This window comes from Microcebus murinus, chromosome 2, assembly GCF_040939455.1.
Source record: "Microcebus murinus isolate Inina chromosome 2, M.murinus_Inina_mat1.0, whole genome shotgun sequence".
In the NCBI taxonomy this organism is placed as follows: Eukaryota; Metazoa; Chordata; class Mammalia; order Primates; family Cheirogaleidae; genus Microcebus; species Microcebus murinus.
This window is the reverse complement of record NC_134105.1, coordinates 115,573,390-115,598,161: the sequence shown is the minus strand read 5'-3', so window position 1 is coordinate 115,598,161 and position 24,772 is coordinate 115,573,390. Positions and strand designations below refer to the sequence as shown.

The window sequence follows — 24,772 nt, the reverse complement described above, 5'->3', positions numbered from 1 at the left end:
CTCCATCCCTTCAGTCTATTATTTTGGTGTTTTGAAATCTCTGTGTGGATATTTGTGTGGTCCTAGAAGGCTAGTTTGGAGAATAAATACAGGGGTTTGCTAGCAGGGGCGTGTGGGACAGAAAGAAGTAAGGTGCTGAGATGAGGGGCAAATATGCAGCTAATCAGTTTTTTCCAAGTGAATGTTTCTAAAGAGGCTGAAGGCTTTTATAACCTGTCTGCAAAGTTGTTCTTTCTCCAGGGAATTGCTTCGACTTACATGTTCCTTGCATATTCCTAGAATTCCACCTTAAAACAAACTGAATGTCCTTATGGTTGATATCTCAGCACGGAAAAGTTTTGTTTAAGCAATGACACACTGCACTTGGATCCTGCTCACTCACATCTGGAAGCCACATGTCAGAGGCAGCTGTATAAAACAGCCCAGCAAACCTAGGGTGACACTTTCTGCCAAAAGCCCAGGCAGCATGGACCTCACTCTTCTGTGGGTGCTTCTGCCCCTGGTCTCCGTGGCCTGGGGCCAGTATGGCGACTACGGGTACCCGTACCAGCAGTACCATGACTACAGCGATGATGGGTGGGTGAATCTGAACCGGCAGGGCTTCAGCTACCAGTGTCCCCATGGGCAGGTGGTGGTGGCTGTGAGGAGCATCTTCAACAAGAAGGAAGGTTCTGACAGACAATGGAACTACGCCTGCATGCCCACGCCCCAGAGCCTCGGGGAACCCACGGAGTGCTGGTGGGAGGAGATCAACCGGGCTGGCATGGAATGGTAAGGGCAGCCGCTCGCTCGGGCGGGGAACGTCTCTGCCTATCCCTCCCTCTGGGGGCTGCTTGACTCTCAAGGAACATCAGCACCCAAAGCCTGGGCAGATCCTACCCCAGCCTTGCCGTTGCATGCTCCGGGTGGGGCAGGGCTGCCGCAGAGCCCACTGCATTGCAGGACAAAACTCCAGGACGGGGAGTGTCCGTGGGAGGTAGACTTCTTTGTGGTTCTGTTCCTTCCAGAGGCAGCCCTACCTACTCTCAGTTTGGGCCAGGAGCCGGTGGGGGTCTGCGCAAAGGTTACCAGACTACAGAAAGATACGTACAGAAACTGAGAGTAAGAAACTTTACAGCAGTTGAGCATGGCTGTGCCATTGTCATTGTGTAGCAATTTATTTGTACTCTTTTACAAACATATTGGTCCACACAGTTTGGGGGAAATAAGCAATTGGGCCCTCAGCACATATAGTTTGAGAAATAGTGATTTAGTGCAGTGAGTGGGGGAGAGAGGACAAAGAAATTTAAGCACCGGGAAATGAAATTAAACAGCTCTCTACTTCCCCGATTAAATGTGTTCTCACAATTATGAGTACTAAGGTCCTTCTCTCTGCCTGAATTTAAAGTGGGTTTCAGTGCTGGAAAAATCGTTTATTAAAGGCTTTTAGAGAGAGGTGCTGTCCTCTCCTGACTGCACTCTGTCCTAGTCAACCTAGTCAATGGCATGGAATTGATCAGAGCTTGCACAGCTCTGTCGGTTGTAACTGTCGCAGAGGTCCCAGCCCCATTCCCTGGTCAGGACCCCATCCTAGTAGCCATTGAAGACGAGGCCGATTATTCACAGCAGCCTAGACGGAGCCAGAACTGTGGAGGGGGTTGGAGGAGAGGGGAGGCTGACCAGGGGAAGGCAGGCCCAGGGCGGAGCAAGCCTCGCTGGCAGGCCGCCGCATGTGCTATCTGTAGAGCGAGCAGGGAGACTGTGAGACATCCCAGCAGGCACTCGGTGTCCTGAGGCTTGGGAGTGGTCAAGCATAAGCCCCAGGGCTCACACAACCACAGACCCACGATGGTGGGAGTCCAAGAGGAAAAGACATTGCTGGGTGGGGGAGCCAAGCAAGAGAGGGGGCCGCCAAGTAATCAAAACAGCGGCCATTTATTGAGTGCGTAAGGTGAGCTGGCACCATGCTAAGCGCTCTGTGTGGATTATCTCATTGAATGCTCAAAACAAACCTACACGTCATTATATAGGTAGACAAACCGCGGCCTGGAGATCAGATGTTTCATCAGCTGGACAGCTGGGATTTGGATCTACAGTCTTTGCTCCAAAGAGTTTGTGCTTAGCCAGAGTGGTGGGCTCCCGAGAGCCTGCTGCCTGCCGCAGCGTGGGCTCCCACCCTGGACCAGTTTGGCTACCACAACCAACGAGGGGCTCAGCTCGCCCCTGCAAAGGATGGGGAGAGGACTCACACAGGCAGCTGCAGCTGGGGGAACCGGGCCGTGGTGGCTGCTTGGGCAGCCATTAAGTGACCGTCCTCATCCGCCCCCACTGCCTCTGGCAAAGAGACTTAATTATCCAAAACCGCTTCTGCCAGATGGCTGACTCAGAGACCAGGCTCACCTTGAGCATGGTCTACAGTGACTCCCTGCAGCCAGGCCCATTGCCTGGCAGGTAGCATTAGAAATGACCTAGTTACAACCGGTGCTTAAGTCCTCCCATCTCAGGGGGGCCATCTCGTGGGTGAAGCCCCTTTCTAACACCCCCTTTTAGAGCCACAGTAAAATAGCACTCTGCAAATCCTCAAACACTAGAGGAAGAGCCCTGGGCTTTGATTCAGGCGGCCTGGGGCTGGGTCCTGGTTCTAATGACAATGTGTGGTGTGACTTTGGCCAAGGCACTCAACCCTCCAGGCTGCTACCCCGTTTGGGAAATGAGCGTGTGGTCAGACAGCTCCACAGAGTGGCGGCTCACCCCTGAAAGTGCACTTGGCTTTTTCTTGCATTCTGTTCATCTTTGCGTCCCGCCCTGCTAGGGAGGGAAGCCAGAGGATGCTCAGTTTTAAACTTGCCAGCTTGTGCCTGGTTTGTCATGAACTCCCAGACTATTTGAAGAAAAGCAAAAGAGGAAGGAGATGAAACAACACGATAGTGTTTGGTCCACGGGAGTCAAGTGAAAAGCTGACAGGTGGGGTAGCTCTTCCGCCTCCTCTCCCCCTGCATTGGTGAACATGCGGGGTCCAGTGATTTTTTCCCTTTCCTTCCACCCTCTGTTGCCTCCTTCTTCCCCACCGCTAATCACAGGGTTGAAAACGCACAGACCTGCAATCAGCTTCTGTGCAGTAGTCCTCCACTGCCCCAGGACTGACACCAATTACCCCAGATGCACTTTTTAAGTGATTGTGACTTTGAGTTCAGACTCCAGTCCCAGTGAAAAATCTGGAAGGAAAGAAATTGCTCACAGGCTGGGAAGCGATTACATCCTACCGTTGGCTGCAGGCTCTTAATCTGTTCTGGGGGAAGACTTGTTGATAGTTTTGTGCAATTTGGCTGCCTTGTACAACCAAATTAGCTTTCAGGTTTATTTTAAAAGAGGGGAGGAGCGTCGGACACAGACCTGACAACGGCACATAGGATCTGCTAAAGAAACTTGCTAATCGGGGCATGGTCTTTAAAAGGTGCTGCTGTCATAGCTGAGTGTGGCTCGTGGAGCTGCGTCTCACGGGTTCTCCTTGGAAACGACCTCTCCGGGTGCCAGATTGTGAAGCATGGGCGCTGGCCTCTGCCACTAACAATGGCCAGGAGGATTTCCCTGGGGCCCTGGGAGTGGCATTTTGCCATCTCTGGGCTTGCCCAGGTTGTTCCCGGGGAGCCTGCTCTAACCTGGGTTGGCACAGGCTGCAGGACACCGGGTCCCGCGTGGAACAAGATGAAGCTGGAATTTCCCAGGGAGGCTGGCTGTCGCGTGGTGGGAAGAGCTCGGAGCCTGGGATCAGGAAACCTGGGTCCCCAGCTCCCACTCGTATCATGGCCTAGCGCTGTGGCATTCGGCTCCTCCTTCTGGCAAAAAAGAAAGGTGTGACACCCACCTCACAAGCTGTCAGAGGGTGTTGCTGCGACGCTTACAGGAGAAAGTGTAGGTCGGAGAACTCCAAAGCAAATCTAAACCTAGTCCAAACGCGGGCACCCCACGGCGGGCAGTGGAGGTTCAGGGAGTCTGGAGCGGACGTGGCTTTTGTTGGGCAAGCCAGCCTGACTCGGAGTTGGAAGTCAGAGGAAAAGCGCTCTGTGTATTGGCCCCTGCTTTTTCACCCTGGGCTTCAAAGAATCTCAAGGAGACATTTTTCAGTGGCGGTTTGTGTTAGAACTCAATTTATGGATTCACCCATGACGAGCCCCACGGTGGGGAAGAGGAGGAAGGAAAACTATGCCACAGGGCTAAGCTAGCATCAAGGACAATTTGAAGCTGGACGGGTTGGTGGGGAACTCAGTTTTCCATCATCTGACTATTTCCAGACTCTACCCAAGACCAGGGCTCTGCATAGCACAGAGCCGCCATCCCCGTTCACGGTCCTGAGCGTTCAGCCTGCACAGCGCCCGCCTGCTCAGAGAGGCTTTCCGGGACCACCTCCTCCAACCCACGCCTCCCACCCCTGCTCCCTCGGCCTGCCTCGCTCCCTACAGTGCACTTGTTGCCTCCTGATCTGTGTTTGGTTGTTGTTTGTCTCCCTCACCAAAATACGAGCTTCAGGAACACAGGGCCTTTGTCCCATTGGCCACTGTTCCCCCAGTGCCTAGAATACCGCTGGCACATAGGAGGCCCCGAGTAAATATGTAGTGGAAGACTGAATCAGACTAGCTGGTGCCAATCCCAGCCAGTGTCCCCACCGCCCGCGATAAAGAAGCCGACAGATTTTCCCACGGGGCAAACTGTTTTGCTTGCACCTTTAATTCTCAATATTCCAGCGTCTGTCATGTGTGTTTGGGGTTCAACTTTATTGTTTGCATCTCATTTTGGTTTGTTGCATTTACCATGATCTTTTTAGATTTCCCTAAGGATCTCTAAAACATGCATAGTGGGGGTGGTATGCACTTTGTTACTGCAGAATCAAGTCTTTATTAGGTTTCCATTCTCCCAATAATCTTAATGTTTCAATATATGTAAAAAATAGAATAGTGAAATTTTTATTTCAAAAACCATAAGGACTAAATGCTACACATTAGCCTATCTTTGGTTTGGATCCTGGGACAGGAAAAGGACATTTGTGAGAAAACTGATAATATCCAAATAAAGCCTGTAATTTAGTGCTGTACCAATGTCACTGTGCTGAACAATATCACAATGTTCATAAACATGCCTGAGTTATGAAAGATAACATTAGGGGAAGCTGGGTGAAGGGTATCTAAGAATTTATGTATTATGATTACCACTCTTCTGTAAATATAAAATTACTTCAAAACAAAAAGATCAAAAACCAAACATAAGAATGCAGGGAATACAGAGCATAACACAATCCAAGAATCTCAGCACTAGATGGGCCTCAGGTATAATCTAAGGCAGGGGGCCTCAAACTTTTTAAACAGGGGGCCATTCACTGCCCCTCAGACCGTTGGAGGGCCGTTGGAGAGTGCGGCGCACATTCCACACATGCGCACTGTGGGCCCGGGACGAGTCGGCTGCTAAGCAGGACAGGCAGCGGTGGCAAAAACACCCGGTGGGGCAGCACATGGTCTGCAGGCTGTAGTTTGAGGATGCCTGATCTAGAGCAAGCTTCTTACATCATGGTTTAGGGATTAAGGCCAAGGGAGTGGAGCAATTAAGTAAGTGAAAGAAATTATTATATTAAATATAGGTTCTATGATACAACCTTAATTCATGTGATTTATAGTTTATAATATATTTATTTACAAACACGTTATACATTTATACATTCGGGTCCTCATTCATTCACTACCTAATGCTTATTATCTCAAACTTTACCAGACTCCTGGAACGTGGAGATGACTAACATACAATCTGTGCCCTCCGGTTACTCATGGTCTAATCTTATGTGATCATCACTACGATATTGAGAGGCAGGTGTTAATGGTTATCTCTGTCTTACATGAGGAGACTTGCCCACGCGTTGCCAGTGGAAGGCAGGGGCAGAAGCCGAGCCAGCCAGCTTGATGCCACAATGCTGCAGGAGATCTGAAAAGCTGGGGATATTTTTGTTCCTGGATAAAGCTGCAGTGAGCGCTGACCTAAAGAAGATATCAAATCCATGTAGGAATGACTTCTGAAGGCAGAGTGTGGGAGGACAGGGTTATGGCAGATCTAGGATTCTAGCCAACTTTCCATCTAGGTCACTCTCCTAAGTGCTAGGAATCAATTGTCTGGGGGAACTTGCACTTTGCAAAAATGGCTGTTGGCTGTTCTTGTAAGGATGGCAAGAGTTCACTCCTCATAGGGGATTCACTTCCAACTGGGTACCTGCCGGATACAATCTTTGTAATCAATAAGAGAGTCCCACAGAGTTAGGATATCTTCGTGTGTGTGTGTGTGTGTGTGTGTGTGTGTGTGTGTTTCTTTGAGGTCTCTTGATGTAATGGAAAGTTTATGAACTTTAGAGTCAGACAGAACAATTCTCAAAATGCATTCCCACTACTACCTTTACACAAGTCATCTGAGCTCTCAAATCTTCAGTTTCTACATCTATAAAAACAACTCCTTAGAACTGTTGTGAGAATTAAATGAAATAATACATGTACATCACTTGCTGTGTGTCCTCAGGAATTACTTTGTTTTTCTAAGCCTGTGTTTCTTTAGATATATAAGAGTGATGGTGGGAATCTGGTTATTTGAGCCTGTTTCATAGCGTTGTGTTTTTTTGTTTTTTTCGTTTTTTATTTCAGCATATTATGGGTGTATAAATGTTAAGGTTACATATATTGCTCATGCCCCCCCCTTTGAGTCAGAGCTTCAAGCGTGACTATCCCCCAAACGTTGCACATCTCACTCATTATGTTTGTATATACCCACCCCCTCCTTCCCCCTCCCACCTGCCCGATACCCAATAAATGTTATTCCTATATGTCCACTTAGGTGTTGATCTGTTAATACCAATTTGCTGGTGAGTGCATGTGGTGCTTGTTTTTCCATTCTTGAGGTACTTCACTTAGTCTAATGGGTTCCAGCTCTATCCAGGGAAATACAAGAGGTGCTATATCACCACTGCGTTATGTTTTGATGATTAAAATGATTAAGGCATGTACAGAGTTAAGCCCGATGCCTGGCACAGGGGAAGTCCTTGATAAAAGTTGTTTGTCATCACTTTATCATGACTACTCTGTGGAAGCCGAGACTCCCAGAGATAAATATCACACAGTTGGTCAATTACAAAGGTGGAGTTAAAATCCAAATTGCTAGACTACAGAGACTCTCATATGTACTATTTTGTTTTAGAATACATAATTTGATTACAATCTATAAGTAAAATATTACATATACATTATGAGTGTCTTAAATATTTATCACATTTTAATAGACACCGAGGCAGCATTCAATCTCTTGGTTAACAATACTTTTTTTAACAAATATTGTAATAATTTATATTCATGAGCTTACATCGAATTTGCCTTGATGCTAACACAGCTCATGCAATCCCTGGAATTGCTGTCAGCACATAGATACATCTCAAAAGATAATCCGGATCTTCTCAGAGGCCTTTGGGGTAACCTCTATTGTCTGCATTTTTCCAAAATAGGTCAAGAATTTGCATTTTGGAGAGGTGTTCTCCTTCTGTCCTGTGCTAGGTTTTTCTATCCAGAGAAGCCATTTAGCAGGTCATTTCTGCTTCACCCTCTTAAAACCCTGTAGAGAGACTAGCAGACACATAACGGGCATGGAGAAAAGAGCAAGACCCTGACCCAGATACAGGCAGGAAGAGAGCAGACTGCGTGCAACTCAGCACTATTTAAAGAGACTGTTCATACCCCACCCCTCTGGCAGGAGGATGAGTAGCAAGTGGTGCGGTGTTCACCTTCAAAGACCTTGCGTTGTCTCGCACAAGGTTACTCTGTGATAGCGCGTGTTAGATGAGATGTGCGATGGTGACATCAACGTGTCACAGGAAGAAGAATCAGCATGAGTTGCAATTGTCAAGGAAGGCAGACTTCTTGGAGGGGAGGCTCAATATTGTCTTTTGTTCTCTGATGCTGCTTCCTGAGGCTCATCTCACTTTCCCCTTGGAGAACTAAACCCTGGCAATTCCTAACGTCCTAACGTAGGCTCCATTGTTTACAGAAAGTGGATTTCGGAGACTAGGATGTAGCTTGTCTTTATATTAAATACAGATATTTATGATCATAGTAATGAGAACTACTCTGTCTCCTGCCTTTTAATGATACACTTTGTGCGAGGCACTTGACAAAGAGCATCTCTTTACTCTTCAAGTAATGCTGTCAGGTTAGGAGTTGCCACCTCATTTTACAGAAGTAGCTATAAACATCAGCAGGAAGGGTGAGGTGGGCCATGAGGCCTTGTGCTTGGGCTTAAGAGAGATATCCAGAACTTAAACACTCCTTTTTCTGGACAGACGCCCCCAGAGTGGGATTGCCTCTGCCCCTTGCCTCTTCACTGCCCTGCCATCCCTGCCCACTCTTCTATGTCTCTTCCCCGGTGTCTTTGGTCCCAACCTACTTCTTCTACCCAGTATCTGCACTGTCATCATGTTTGCTGCTCAGTTCCAGCCCTCTGAAAAGGATTCTGGACCAAGTACAGCACCTAGCATAGATTCTAATGAATATTTGTTGAAAGACTTAATGGACATTCTAAAATTCTGTGGACCATATTGCAAATGCTTGATAGCAACTCAAAAAAATTATTCTGAGGAAAACAGAATTAACAAAAATCAATGCTTATGCCTGCAACCGTAGCACTCTAGAAGGCTGAGGTGGGAGGATCACTTGAGCTCAGGAGTTTGAGACCAGCCTGAACAAGGGCAAGAACTCATCTCTACTAAAATCAGAAAAAAAAAAAAAAAATTAGCCTGGCAACTAAAAGTAGAAAAAATTAGCTGGGTGTCGTGGTGCATGCCTACTATAGGATTGCTTCAGCAATTTGAGGAGTTTGAGGTTGCTGTGAGCCAGGCTGATACCACGGCACCCTAGCCTGGGTGACAGAGTGAGACTGTGTAAAAAAAAAAAAGAAAAGAAAAGAAAAAGTCAATGCTTTATTCTAAAAGAATGAAAATCTTGGTACAATGTAAGGCCTCATCCATGTTTGGATGTTTGGGGAAGGGTAGTAAATTTAGGGAATAAGGAGGCTCTGCCACATGGAGTTAGCCGCCACTCTGGACTATGGGCAAAAGCTCTCTTGGTTCATCTGCAGTGGAGCTGGAGACTGATAAGAGCCCCTGAAATACAACTGTGTGTTTGTGGAGCTGGGAAGAAAAAGACCTGCACAGCCAGCCCATCTAGTATGCATTTGATGGAATCTGGGGAGCCCTTGACAGAGATGGCTCTGCTTCCCTTTACTCTGGTCTACACCTGACTCAATCCCAACTCGCTCAGAGTTTGGACTTTCTGTAAGTTCGGACTGAGACCAGCAGGGACCAGAAGGGGAGACTAAAACTCCATAAAGTTCACAGACAGAACCAGGCACTCACACGCCCTCCAGTCCTGGCCTCCGTCATCCTGCCTGTCCGGCAGCTTTGGACTTGATGAATAGACCACAGGGAGGAAGCCCGGCTGGAGCACTGATCAGAGCTGAAGGACAGTCTCAAGGAGACTTCTGTGCTCCCCAAGAGCTCATGGACATAAGCTTTGGCCCCAACTGAATCTGAGTTTGAGTCCCGGCTCTTCCTGGTACTACCTTGGCCGAGAGTGTTGCAGGCGTCCTTTCACTGAATCCGCACCAATCCTCAGGACCTAGGCAAGGCTGCACAAAGCATGTTAAGGTCAGGGCTAAGACTCGAACTCGTGTCTGCCAATTCTTCAGCCCGGGCTCTTTCCCCTGTGTCCTGTTGTTTCTGTGTTTTGCCGTGGCAGATACAGGAGAAGGGTTTCTGTATTTGCTTCCAGAGTGCTGGCCCTGAGACAAACCCTTTCCAGAAAGGAAACTTTCACAGAAAAGATTCATAACTGTTGTTATCAGAGGAGGGGTAACTGCCTTGTGATTTTTCCTTCTAGAAAGTTTCTAGTGTCAAGTGGAGCAGGGCCAACAATGCTCCAGTTTGTGGAATTGAAATTGAGCCTCAGCCTTCAAAGAGAGAGTGAGAAAAAAGTATGTCTCCTCAGATGGAAAGGAGAGGGTCTCTGGAGCAGGGCGCTGGCACCTCATGTTCTAAGGGAAGGTTCCCGCAGTGTCTGTACTGATGTCTCAGCCGGGGTCATGCTGCCCTGGGCCAACACTCTGTTCCGTAGACCATTGAGGAGTGACAGCCAGCCGCTGCAAAGTGAGTCAGAGCCTCGGGCACGGCTTTGGACCACTAACCATCCCTTTTTAACTTGTATTTGAGTGACTTTAGCAATGCAGGTTCTTCTAGCTCCCTTTCAGAGGCTGCCTCTCTGCTCTCTTGCCTGGCTCCTGCGGCTGTCGCCAATTTAACGAGACTCAGGTGAGTCTCGTTAAACAAGAAGCTTTTTAAAAAGGTGATGGAAAAGGAGAGAAATTGAGGAGAGGAATGCCCAAAGATATGTTCGTTTTTCACTCTCCTCATGGAGCGGCCATGTTCCTGAGGGGGAAGGTGGACGTGGGCAGACGGATCGCTGACCCGAGTCCCGTGGAAACTACGTGGAGGGAGTTTCAGGGCCCCTTGTGGATTGGAGCGACGGGCTCTGAGAAGTCCATTCTGCCTCTGAGAATGGGGGTAGCTGGGCGGTCGCTGGTGTGTGCGTTCCCCCGTTACACGTTTGCTGGACAGCAGTGCCAGCCCTGTGGGGGACACGAAATGGAGATTAAGTGACCATCTTCCCTCAAGGACTTCACCACCTACCAGGGGTGCTGAGACGCGCTAGACTCTACCTGTGCTACAAGGCGGGGGGCCGAGATACCCGACCTCAGCGAGCTTTGCTTTAGGGAGGCGGCAGGTCAGGGGGTGCACAGGAATGTCCTTTCACTGGCTGGAGACAGGGGAGCCTCGGGGCAGCTTTCACAAAACATGCTCACAGTCACTGCATAGACTGAATCAGGCGTCCTCAAACTATGGCCCCTGGGCCACATGTGGGTGTTTCTGTCCCTTTGTTTTTTTACTTCGAAATAAGATACGTGCAGTGTGCATAGGAATTTGTTCATAGTTTTTTTAAAAACTGTAGTCAGGCCCTCCAACGGTCTGAGGGACAGTGAACTGGCCCCCTGTTTAAAAAGTTTGAGGACCCCTAGACTAAATGAAAGGATAAGGACAGCAACAAGCAATCTGTTAGGCATTAAAAGACTATCCTAAGAATTTTATGTGTGTCGTCTTGTTTGGTCTTTACAATATCTTTAATAAGTATGTGCTATTATTAGGCCCATTGTGTAGATGAAGAAACTGAGGCCATTAGAGGAGATGAAGTCTGCCCAGGGTGACAGGGCTAAGGGCAGGGGAACACCAGTCCAGTGGCATCGCCCAGGCTCTTACCCACTCTGCCATCTGCTCCCCACGGTGTAAAAGCACACCCCTACGAAGATCCAGTTCTGGAAGGAATGATTTCACCCTACCAAACTCCCAAGCAGGCTCGCTCTACCAAAAGGCGAAGGCGATCGAATCAAAGCTGGGAGAAAAGGGTGATGTTTGGTTATCTAACTTTCACCGTATGTCCTTAGGCTCTGAGCCTGTAGGGTCCAAATAATCTTCACAGGGCAGCCTTATCTGAGGTGGCGTATGAGAAAGTGACACACACACTTCCCACCCGGGCCGTGGGGCCGGCAGCCTGGCTGAGAGCCGGCGGGGAATTCTCGGAACTTGGATGGCCTTCAGAGCTGGTACTCCACGACACAGGCCAGCTTATCTTCCTGCATTTATTTTTGCTTAGGGGGACTCACCACCATGGGAACTCTGTCCCTTGCTGGGAGCAGAGTGTTCAAGACAAACCAAAACAGTGGAACAACAGCTCCAAGGAAACCACAGCCCCGCCCAGTTCGGAAAGGGCTCCATTTTAGAGGAGGGAAGCATTGTATGCTGCAAAGAGAGAAAGACATAGTGAGCACTAGCTTGTTGCTCCTTCTGTCTTTGGACACATGTAGGCTTTGCTTATGTTCTTAGAGCTTCATAGTGAAATTACCTCTCACCCACCATGCTAGAAATTAGGATAGAATAGACCAGCCTGGAAGATCAGCCCCCAAAGCTACCTTTCCGCCATGACCCTAGTGCATTGCGGTTATGTGTGCCAGGGGCATTTACAAAGTGGCAGCCCTCACCTCCTGATGGGATGTGAGCAATGGTAGAGCAAAGAAGGCTACAGGATCAAAGGGCCAAAGACCTCAGTTTACATCTTCATTCGCATTGCTAATCTCTCATAGCTGAGTTCCATAGTCTGACAGAACTTCTTACAAGCTCTGGGAACAGGGAATTCAAGCTAACTTGCATAGTTAACCAAGCCGAGCCCATCTCTCACTTCTTCTCTCCACACAATAGCAAAGTGAGTGATACAGAAGCGTGGTAGCTATAAGCTGTTGAATAAATGAATCATAAATAAATAAATGCATATTTGAATAATATGTGCATGAATTATGAATAATCACTGGATAAAAAGGACAGATGATTTCCAATCAGAGACACACAACATATTTAATATCTAGTTTTCTCAGAACCACAAGTTCATCTTCAGCAATGTAAAAGAATTAATGAAATCCAGTTGCTGTGGTGTTATGGTTTGTGTGTCAGCAAGGTCTCTCTTACCAGTCAGAACAGGGCCCTTATTCTTAATTTATTCACTACATTTTCTAGACACTTATCTTTTCTTGGGAAACAGGGTTGTATTCCAGCAGCCGTCAGGCAAGGCCATAAAGACAACTGCCTGCTCCTGCCACTTAGGAGAGGGGCCAAGTCGATGTGGGGTGGGTGGGGAATGCAGAGAAACAGAGGTAGCTAGAGACCTGTTTTGGAAGGGCTAGTGGAAGATCTCATTCCGCATAAGGTGAGAATCCACCGTGGTCAGGTAAAAAACAGCATCTTCATCATCCAAGCAAACGACAGCACGCCTGGAGGGACTGTGGGGTTGGGGCAGGAACGGGAGACAGCAGCGCTGGAGCTGGAACAGAGGAAGATTTGGTTGTTTGGTTCTAAACCAACGCTGAGCGAGGCAGGTGCTGTGATGACCAGCAACGGCACAGGCAGAACGAAAGAGTAAAAATTATTTCTGGTCTGTGAACTAGAGTGGAGCAGTTATTGTATTTGAAGAATAACACTAAGCAGCTAGGAAAGGAAAGGGACCTTAGAGTGAGTCTGAAGAGTTCAACTGGCCTGTTGCAACTCTATAAGAAGGGCCACCAGGGCTGGGACCCTTGGTAGGCAGTGGGAATAGAATTCCGAGCAAAACATGCCCCGATCATGTGGAGCTTAGGTCCAGGGGGTGGTAGGAAGATTCCTAGATAAGTAGTGAGAGCCTGGGATGTGGGCCCAGCTCTCCCACTGGCTTGTCCTGGGCAAATCATGGCACCCCAGAGGGCTTTGCACTCTGCGGAGGGGCAGGGCCAATGGTCTTCCTGTGCTCCACAAGGGCTCCGCTCCTAAGCAGAAGAAATGTCCATTCAAAGTTCACCAATTTATTGTGTTTCTCTTTATCTTCTGTTTATCTGAAATTCAAGTAAAATGAATTACATCATCTTTTATTTAAAATGGCATGAATAGTACAATCCTGCATTAGTAAAATTCTAGGTGAAAAATTCTATGTGCATCCATTTATTCATTCTTCCGTCTAACTGCGTATTCATAGAGGTATATCAGGAGCAGTGTTCCCCAAATTTCCTTCAGTTGAAAGATTCTAGGCCATTTGGATTTTAAGGGTGAGCATATGTCATTTCTACAAATACAACAAAGACTTTATTATTTGCATAAAAATGGAATAATTGTTAGGCATTTAGGTCAGTGAGAGCGTGTAACTGGCAGGCAGGGTCTTGGGAAGGGGTCCGTTTCTGTGTCATTGTCCTTCGGTTCCCAGGATTTGTTCTCTTCTCCGCAGGTACCAGACGTGCTCCAACAACGGGCTGGTGGCGGGGTTCCAGAGCCGCTACTTCGAGTCCGTGCTGGATCGGGAGTGGCAATTTTACTGCTGTCGCTACAGCAAGAGGTGCCCGTATTCCTGCTGGTGAGTCTGGCAGCCAAACCCAAACCCTCATGACTCCTGGGGCTGGCGGGGAGCCTAGGGGTGTCCTGGTCCATGTTGCTTGCTTCAGGTGACCCGAGCTGTCACAGACCAGCCTGGCGTGCAGCAGCTAGCCTATGCAAGAGAATGAATGGATGACTGAGTTATAAGAATGTTCACACTGAGAAGGCTCTTATAGATTATCCAACCCAATGCTCTCGGACCATTCTTTGGGCAGAAAAGGAAACAGAGCAATAGAGTAGGCAGCGACTAACTGGCCCGAAGTCACCCATCTATTTCGTAGGGGGGCCAGTTTCTGACCGGGGGCCCACTGACTCCTGTCTCCGTGCTCTTTCCCTTGGAGGAATGAATAAATGCTAACTTCTCTTCACATCCAAGCCTGCCGGACCTATTTGAGAATCTGTTTTCCTGCAGTCCCTCTTTGCGGGAAACCAACCGTGTCATAGGTCGGACTCTGGAATATAGTTATAGACAGAAGAAAAGGTGTTGCTGTTTTCTGGATCAACGTAGAATTCCAGCCTGTGATCATTTGTTCCTTTCCCTCTCCCAGGGCTGATGCCAAATATCTCCTGACCTAGCCTTCCAATCGACCAGGAGAGTGTGTATATGTTTATTTATCCTGATAACTAACATTGGGTGTTGATAACACAGCGTGTCCCAGGTTTTTTGTTCTGCCAACAAGCCAGGCATTCCTGCGTCGGGCAAAGGGATCCAGAAGTGTCATCATTTGAAGGCTGGCTCCCTCCAGTGATTTCTCTCTCTGCAGTTTGGTGCTTGGAAGGACAGCCTTGCAGGCCACGCTCTCCCTCTGCAATCAGCATCCCTCCACAGATGCCCAAGTGGCGCACGACGTCTCTCGGGACAGACAGGCCCAAACGCGTGACACTTTTCTTTTTAAAGCAATGCCTGGTAGTAAATTCAGAGCTCAACGTCAGCTGGTATCTGGAGCTGTGTGGTGGAACAGGGGCCTCCTCCAGCTCTTTAAAACTGCTTCTATGAGGCAGATCTTACTATACCGCAGCAGGTGAGCAGCACTGGCTGTGGTTCATGAGACAACTGTGATCGTTCTCGAACTGAAGACCTAAAAGGTCTCATGTGGTGGAGGAGGTGGAAGGAATGCTGGTGCAGGCAACGTGAAACTGGAGTTCCAGTCCCTGTGGGGGCCCCTCCTCGCTCCCCTCCCCTCCCCCGTTCCCGTCCCCCCTCCCTGCTGTAACCCTGTGGCTCTAGCAAGTGACTTTACTTCTCTGAGGAAACTGAAGTGCGTCACTTCGGTGATGGCCTCCTTGGCCGAGTCTCCAAGGTTTTTAAAAATCTACTGAAAACTGTAGACCTTGTCTTCACAGGATAACATGCACTTAAGCTTGTTTATACAAAAGTCTGCAGGAAATCCAGAAGTCCTCGAAGTCCCCAAAGGCCATCCACGGACACACCGCCAAGAACCCCTGGATCACAAGTTGAAACTCCCGGGACTAGAAGATCTTTGAGGTTGTTTTGAGCCCTAAAAATTGTCTTCACTCCAAAGGCGCTTTTGCAAAAGGCAATCCAGATGCCAGAACTGTTGTCGAAGGGAGGATGCAGGTTCTGGGGCAAAGTGGGCCCCAGTGAGAGGGGGAGTAGGTAGGAGCCTGCCCCCTGTGATTGGGCCTCCCCAGTCTGCCCTTCCCAGTCTACTCAGAGAAGGGCATTTCCACAGTGAAACCAGCCTCCCTTTCTTGCAAGGCATTAAAAGCCAGTTAACATGTGAATAAGTCATCTTAAAGAACAAGCGAAAACTAGTACTCAGTCAGTGAATCCATTTGCCACATTAGCAAGACTTGCCCTAGGTCAGGCTGTGAAGGAACACGTAAGGGCTGGGTGCACTGGGCGGCCCAGAGGAGGGTGTCCACGGGCAGGAGAAGGGGTGGACAGGAGAGGAGGCAGCTGCGTGGGCTGCAGGAGGGAGGGTGGGGATGCTGGGCCCACCGGAGTTGTGTGGCCTGTCCCCTGCAATAGTTGCCTCTGTCACAGTACTTGTGTGCCGTTGCTCCTCTCTGGGCTATGAGCATCTAGGGGATACGGGACTCACTCATCTTTGGACCCCCAGTGCCTAGCAGAGTGCTCAGAGCATAGCCGTCTCCTCAACAACTGTTGCATGAATGCTCAGATGAATGATTCCGGAGCGTGTGCAGAATAAAGTGAAGTGGGCCAGAAAACATAATTTTTTCATTAAAAATTTTAATCTCTCCCCAGCCTCACCCCTCTGTCTATAATGTAAGCTCTATGCAAGCAGAGATCTTTGTGCTGGTATATGTCAAGCCCTTTAAATAATGCTGGGCATACAGCAGGCACTCGCTAGCATTTGATGAATGAATGAATGCGTGAATGAATGCATAACTTCAGCCTGCTTCCTAGTTTTGCTGTGAAGACTAAATGAGATAATATATGCCTGCCATTGCCACTGGCTGATCACACAGGGCTGGCCTGCCTTGAAGCTGACTCCCCTCACCCTCCCGGCTGCAGAGCCAGCCGGCCTCCTTCCCAACTAACAGGCCTTGCAAAGGCAGGCTTTGCCCGGGGTCAACCCAGCCAGGGGTCAGATTGCCTGTGGGCAGCAGAACTTAAGACCAGAATTTGCTATGCTGAGGAATGAGACGTCCGACCGCTTGGACAGTCTGTTGGGGGTTTGCTGACTCATTCTTCCCCAGAAAAGGAGGAGTGAACAGGGCAGCAACGTTCCTTCCTCACTGCAGCGAGGCCCGAGGTCTCTGCCAAGACGGGTGGGGGAGGCTGCCGCGCCGGGCTGCGCTGTCATGGCTGCCACAGGGCTCCTGGCCACACGGACACGGAGTGGGCTCAGGGCTAAGGCTTTGGGTGATCAGGCAGACAAGAAACTGAGGCTCACCGGGTTTAGGAAAGTTGTCAAACAGCAGAGGTAGGGGTGGAATAAAGGGGGAAACATCTAAATCTTCCCAGAATTCCCATATTCCATGGATTTCTGTGATCTATGTCTACACTCTGGGCATTGCTGTTTGAAGCCTATCCTGTTTATTTAGATGCTGAGACCTGAAAAAGACAGGATATTTGTGTCTCAAATTGCACTGTAATTCTAATGATGTCCCAGACTTCCAGTGGTCACCTGGGAGCTGGTTCCAGGCTGCTCCTGCTTCCACACAAATGCTAAGTACCCTTACTCTCATGCACTTTAGAAATGACTTCTCAAGTCATTTGATGCAACTCACCAGCTTAAGATGCTAAGAATTTAATGCTTATGGAGATATACAGGTAGGAATAAAGTCCCAAGGTCCAAGACTGACAACTAGAGATGAGCGAGTTTTCTTGAATTGCTGAAGACATTCAGCTCCGGTGGCAAAATTATGCCAAGCCTTGGTTGCAATGGCCTTCCCACCCCCACTCACACCCCCGCCTGCTCACTCCTCACCTTTCCTCACCCCATCCCACCACCCAGACATGTTGCCATTGGTCAGTGGAACCAAAGGGTGGGGGGAGAAGAGGAGAGAATTACTCAGAAAGACGTGGCAAGTCAACTCTAAAGCAAGTCCTGCTAAGGTATGCTGGCTCTATTTCTTATAGCATGGTGTTAGAGCTGAGAGCTACCACGGTTGCTGAAAGAATTGGTACTTTTTCAAAGAAAATCTTGGAGAAGCAGCATAATAAGTTCGCAGTACGCACCATGGTTCATAGTGTATGACTCACTATCCCACTGGTATGTCTAGACGTTTTAGTGGCATCTTTAAATTGCCTGAGTCATGACATTATATTATACAGCTTTCTAAATTGAATGAAGCCTCTGGAGTGTAGATCAGGCCTTATTTCTTTATCATCTCAAGCCTGGCACAAAGTAGACCCTTAATAAATGTGTCAAATGAATAACCAAATGTTGCAGGCCCCTAGGAACAGTAACAATGGTGACACCTGACATTGACATGATGTTGATTTACAGTTGACGAAGACTTCTTTCTTGCCTTTGTCTATTTTATTTGATCCTTTTAACAGCCCTACAGAGTGAAGTGAGAACTATTTTCCCACACCTTCCCACAGTGAAATACTGATAAGCTTCCTATTTGAAAGCTTCCCTTACATCACCTTAACTCGCTTAAATTACCTCCCAGGAAACTGGACACGTGTGGGTGGGGACGGCATTTTTCCCTTCCCACCTTGAAAGATATTCTGCAGCAAGGAGCCTGACACTGTTCTGGACTAGCTAAGTGAGCATCTATCTAGCGGCTCTGTGCTTGCAAGCGTTTAGGGATTCAGAAATGTCAAAGCTCTGGGCTGGAAAAAACAAATCATCTAAGCAACTCCCAAAAGAGTGTGGGATTTATTTGTTTGGTGGAAACCAAGGTGCTGCTTCCATTTCAGTTTGTGCAATTTTTTTTTGGTACATTATAGTTTGTGCAGTTTCTTGTTGTGTATTACAGCGTCACTGAACTCTGGCAAGAAAGTGAATTCCTGATAGATGCGGACATGTCGTTACAAAACAACTGTCCCCACTGGATTGGATGACTATCTAAATTTCACACGTGTTTATTTACATATGAGAATTCAAATTGCTAGTCCAGTGGTCTGCAAACCACAAACACATGTCACCGAAGTAGCCACAACCCTTCAGAGACCGTTTGTAATAATTCCCTCCTATCCAAACAGCTCGCCAGATGCCTGCCTCGCACCGGACCGTCTCCCGTCCGCGCAGAGTCTGTGTGTCCCGGGAACTGATGGCTTTGAATTGAGCAACTGTTGCCTTTTCTAAATAATTCTTCTGAAGATGCATGGCCTTTCAACATGTTCATTAGATAATATATTTTGACCACAAACATAAAGAACCAACTTAGATGCCCTTTGTTTTCTTCCCCTCTGAGATCCTATGATGCTCAGACTTTGCCTTCCCCACTGCCTACCTCCCCAGCCCTGTGCTCAAGTCATAAGAAGAGAGTGGTTTTTCTTAATTTTTGGACAGCTTTAGTTAACAACAACAATATCAGTTAGTGAGAATGTTCTTCACCTCTTGCCAAACACCCAGTCTAAGCTAATCTTTAACTCCTATCCTCATCTTTCAGATTTCGATACAAAGTGGGGAATGTTTGCATGACCACTCCCCATGATGCTGTTTTGTCAGGGGCAGGAATGACCTCACAGGCCCCTGCATTACTGGGTCTGACCCACACCATCCCGCCTGGACAACCTCCTCCAGCACAGCTCCCAGAGGCCTGGCGAGAAGGGCAGCTTCCAGGCTGGTTCCTCTGAGCAAGCTGGAAACAGTTATTATAGAGACGGAGGCGCCCATGTTTTCAGAAAGTAGGACTACAGGTTACATTTTAAAGGATCTTGCATTGGCTTTAGATGCCTCTGAGCCCTGCCAATAATCATTGCCTTGCATTGCACGATGCACAAAGCACTCATTTTGGCAAACAGCAGCCCCTCCAAGCTTGAGCAAAATTAATTGTCCCTTTCATCAACTGGAGTGGCTGTTGTAATTACTGTGCCACATTTATAATGTAGACATGTACAGCAGGCCCTCCGTACCGCAGGGTCCTCATCCAAGGATTCAACCAACTGTGGATAGAAAATATTTGGGGAAAAAATACAACAAGAAGAAAATACAAATAAAAAACAATACAGAATACCAACTATTTATATAACATTTGCATTGTATTCAGCATTATAAGTTATCTAGAGATGAGGTAAAGCATACGAGAGACTGTGTGCAAGTTACATGCACATACTATGCCATTTGTTCTAAGGGACTCGAGCATCTGCAGATTTGGGTATCCACGGGGGTCCTGGAGCCAATACTTTATGGGTACTCTTGGACAACTATATTTACTGCCTGCGTATAGGCGATAACTCCCTCCCTGTGCTCAAACTTCAAAAGCAGAAATTTCAGTGATATGGCTGGTTATCTGACTGCTAATTAACCCAAGGCCAGGCCCTTCTAGCTACTTAGAACAAAATAAACCTCTCAATTACAGACCAAATCTGTTGCTTCATTCAGTCTAGTCTGCTTCCCTCTACTGGATTCCAGAGGCAATCATTCATTCCTCCGTTCATTCATTCATTTAATCAGTCAGTCCATGAATATGAATGGATATAAAATAAGTATTAATGCAATTCATAGACTTTGGTTGAGTTTCCAATAATGTTGATGATGATGATATTTATTTCTTGACACCTACCACACCCTCATGCGATAGCTCGTTTAATCCTCCCACACAGAAGTTATGATACTATTATACAGGTGAGGGAAAACTTGAGGTGCAGCTGTGACTTCTTTCAAAGTTCCCAACTTGATTCAGACAAGTCTATCTGCCCCTGAATCCCATGCTCTTTGCACAGTACTGAGCTGTCTCTCAATCTAGATGAGGAAATAAGACTCATATAGGTGAAGCATTAGATAGCAGTACAGTAGGCACCCAGCAGCAAAAACAGAAAAGAAAGCCGTCTTAGTTGGTGGGAGCTGTTGAAGTTGGAGTCACCCCACTGATACGCAGGCCCAAGGGGGCCACCAAGTAACGTAGCTGGTGAAAGTCAACAGGAGTCAAAACACATGTGTTTGCTGACCAGCCCTGGGCTGGCAGGGTGAGCCAGAGACTCAGTTCCAAGATAACAATTTGGAAAATACCCAGGGACTTTCCTCTTCTAATTTAAGCACTGATATCCCTGAAACTGTTGTTCTCAGATGTTGTGGTGCATATCTGAAGTGTTTGGAATATAAACCCCTGAAATGGCACAAGGGGACAGAATTGAATGTTTGCCTTCTTTCTCACACCCCTCAGGGCCCCAGGGGTCAGGCCATCTGTGCAGAGAAGGGCACATGGGTGACCACAGAGCTCCCTCTTGGATATTCCCCAGCTCTTTGGGGAAGAAGCCGGGGTGGCTGTTCCTTTGTAGCTGCCTTTCTTTCTTTTAGACATAACTGCATTTGGGTTTATTTTTTTCTGCCTTTGCAAAACTAATTCAAACAGGGTTTGATGCAGCACCTGTTAAGGATGTCAGAGCATCGACCAAGTAATCTAATCTGAAATCTTCTCATTTCTTGTAGCATACCTGGAAAAACGTTATGCAAAAAGAATGATCATGAACAGACCAGGTTTATTTAAAAAAAAAACTTTTCAACGATTTGTCTATAAGAAAGGGATATTTTCTTTTTGGCTAAATATAGAATGTAAGACAACCTCAACCTATCAACTCTGCAAATGTTGAGTTTCTCCTTCATGCCCACTTCTGAACCAGATCATAAAAAGCATATTCGGGCCAGGCACGGTGGCTCATGCCTGTAGTCCTAGCACTCTGGGAGGCTGAGGCGGGTGGATCGCTCAAGGTCAGGAGTTCGAGACCAGCCTGAGCAAGAGTGAGACCCTGTCTCTACTCTAAATAGAAAGAAATTAATTGGCCAACTAATATATATAGAAAAAATTAGCTGGGCATGGTGGCGCATGCCTGTAGTCCCAGCCACTCGGGAGGCTGAGGCAGGAGGATTGCTTGAGACCAGGAGTTTGAGGTTGCTGTGAGCTAGGCTGACGCCATGGCACTCACTCTATCCTGGGCAACAAAGTGAGACTCTGTCTCAAAAAAAAAAAAAAAAAAAGCATATTCGATGCCACGTACCAACCATTTCTCAAAGACCTCACTATTGTCACCATCATTGTGAATGAGAGGTTATGCAGCATTCTCTTATTCTAATCAAATGCTAAATATGTAATGCTGACATGTCATTGTACATTAGAACAGGGTATTTAAAATAAGGTGATAATTAGGTGGAGAAAATGAGAGGAAAGCAGAATTAGATATTGGACAACCAGAAGCTTCTCTAAAATGTTGTTTGAGCATGAGCTGATCTCTAAAGAACGGTTTGTTTGGAACACATTCTAACGTGCTTGGAACGCATTCTTATTCTTATCTTGAAAAAAGCTGAAGTCTGGCTTCCTCGGGTACTCTATTCTGGCCTGTTAACATAAACGCTGGGGTTTTCTTCCAGCTGTTGTGGTAGGGAGTCTGTGGCATGTGCTTTCCTAGTGACTCCACACAGTGAGATAAGGTGATGCTTGCCGACTTGGGGCTATGAGACGAAGCCACATTGGTCCACGTGCACACCAGTAGGAGCAAAAGTCCTGAAAGTGGAGCCTCTGGCATGACACCAAATCATCCAGTTGTCCTAATTGCCTGCAGTGAGACAGATGTCACAAATCCATCTCATTGCTATGAAGTTTTACTTTGTGTCCAAATGCTTAGTAAGTAATAAGATGGTGGGTTTTCACAAAATCTTATACTGAGTCACTTTATGTTGAGAAATAGATTCAAACCCTTTTCTTGAGCTATTAAAAACCTAGTCTGTTCTGAACCAAACCTCTGACAAGGAGTAAAATCGGCCACCTTATGTGACTAAATCGTATCTCTACTCCACTTCTTAAAGTGGATGGAAGAGCATAGGTCTGGGCTCAGCTCTGTGCCGTGTCTGTCCTTGAAGCAAAAAAGCACGACATCTCTCAGGTCGGTCCATGGTACTGCATGGGTCAGCAAATGTTCCTTGACTCCAGTTGGACCTGCTGATTGTCACAGTGCTTTAAGAATCTTAGATGAGCAAACTCTATGTCAATCTTAAAAATCCCTTTAGTTTGAACTGCTTTTCTTCAGATAATCACTAAGATATTATTTAGCTTCTTTCCATCTCACTCAACCTCAGCTGACACAAGAAGTTGTACAAGTGGCTTTATGTCATCAAGTTTTTACTTAGCTTTGGAACAACTCTCTGTCTCTCATCTCGACAGCTGAAAAGGTATTGTGAAGTGAGAAATTGTACCCCAGTAGTGATTCATCCAAAAGTGATAGGAGAAATGAATATGCACACATGTAGAGTAGATTTTTGAAAGAGGACAAGAAGGCTCCCTATAGAGGCACTTTAAAAATAGACTCATGTCAACAAATTGAATAAAGGTGCCTTCTTTCCCTGCCCTCCCTTTCGACTTGCCAAGCTGTTGCCTTGTTTGATTGTTTTGATTGGTCTAGGAATGTGTGGCAATGCTCAGTATGAAGTGCGTTTTGCCAGAAAGGCTGCTTGAAGTGACCCAGTAACTCACAAGGAAGCTGGAAACTCACTGAACTCCCCCCACCTGCCCTCACAAAGCCTGGTGCCACAGCTTGGGAAGCCCTGCTCATTCTGCCTCCTTGTAGCCTCTTTTAATTTTCTGACAAGTCCCTATCCCCTACCTCAGTGTCTGCTTCTGAAAGTTCAAATTATTTTTTCTCTCTGAGGAGCTGTTACTGGGGCTGTCATTTATTAGGACATTTTTTGTGAGTGTGTGTGTGTGTGTGTGTGAGATGTATGTCATCAAGAACTAAATGCAGCCACCTCTTTCTGGTTCTCAATTACTGAATCCTGGGCCATGATGACACAGCAGTTCTCGCTATGGTTGGTGTTCCGGCGATTCATTTTCGACCACTGATCAGGCCATTTCTCCCTCTGTATTTTAGTTTCCCAAAGTAGGGGAGATTTCCATCAATATCCAACCTCTTTCCCTAGCCCCCTTAACCCAGGGTTCTGTAAGATAGTTTCTCAAGGTTCTATAACTTGATCTCATGGTTTTATAACAAAAATAAAACCAAACAACAACAACCAAAAATCCACCAAAACAAAACCTGGCTTGGACCAAGATAAACGTCCCCAATGGGCAGGCATCTCACCTGTTCCAGGACTCTTTAAAAACTCATCGGATAGCAGTCCCCCCCAAACAGGCTTCCCAGACAAAGTATCCAAGTGGGCTGGGGGCTGTGTCTGAAAACTACCAAAAACAAAGTAATAGTTAAAGAAAGCACTGGATAACTTTTTCCTTCTTTGAAGCTTAGACATTCTTAATTTTTTTAAATGTAAACTTCGCTTTCCCACTCTATTCCAAATGTATTTAACTATCCAAGTATCCTGAAGGCAGATCAGATTAGTCAGTAGAAACTTAAAAAATAAAAATGTAGCCTGACCATTTCCAAATACGATAGTTTTGGTGATTTGGATTTAGCCTAAAGCAGTATTGCTATATGTGGACTCTGCCTTAGCAGAAATAAAAACATTTGGTAATTAGCTTTTACACATTGTATCCAAAGAGTACTTCAAAAGTTCTAGAAAATATTTTGTATTCCCTGAAATAAGGCAAACATGCCCCTCCTCAATCCCTTGCAATCCTAATTTGCATTATTCCTGTTCTCAAAAATTTCTCTTTCTTTCGGTAAACTTCAGACCTTGGTAGAAGGACTGAAATTCAGTCCTTGTTAGAATCCTCATGGATCACAAACCATTAGGATCCAAGTGAAACCATATTAGGTTCATTTATGAGACATTTACTTAAATTTTTATTAGAAAGAGGAAGTCCTGCTTCTGTGTCTCTTTAGCAGCACAAAATAGATTTCTGAAAGAGCAGAGCCTTGTTTCCTTCAAGAACACCCTTAAGCCAAAATACACGCAACCCACTCAAGGTTGGGCTGGGTATTCTGATAGAACCTAATTATGTCTTAAGAGAACATAAGTCAGAACAAAGGTGAGTGAATAATGTGAAAAAAGGGATGATCATGAACCAAGAGAGTGGTCTAACCATTGATCTTTCTGCATCTCAGCACTGAGATCCTCTGAGCAGCCCTTGCTGTTTATAAATCAATCTTTTCAAGATTTCATGACAATCTTGAAGTCTTAAGAGAAACATCACCAGTCTGCAGAGGGGAAGATCTTTCTAACATCAATATACAAT

At 46.8% G+C, this 24,772-nt stretch overlaps 1 protein-coding gene across 1 annotated transcript in view; it reads left to right on the top strand.

Moving 5' to 3' along the window:
- Nucleotides 1-401: 401 nt before the first annotated feature.
- Nucleotides 402-24,772, top strand: part of DPT (dermatopontin) — a 30,591-nt gene continuing 6,220 nt past the window's right edge. The window contains exons 1-2 of the mRNA XM_012783892.3: nt 402-771; nt 13,899-14,024. Of these exons, the coding sequence (XP_012639346.1) occupies nt 467-771; nt 13,899-14,024 (431 nt within the window). The 5' untranslated portion in view covers nt 402-466. The remainder of the gene's footprint in view (nt 772-13,898; nt 14,025-24,772) is intronic.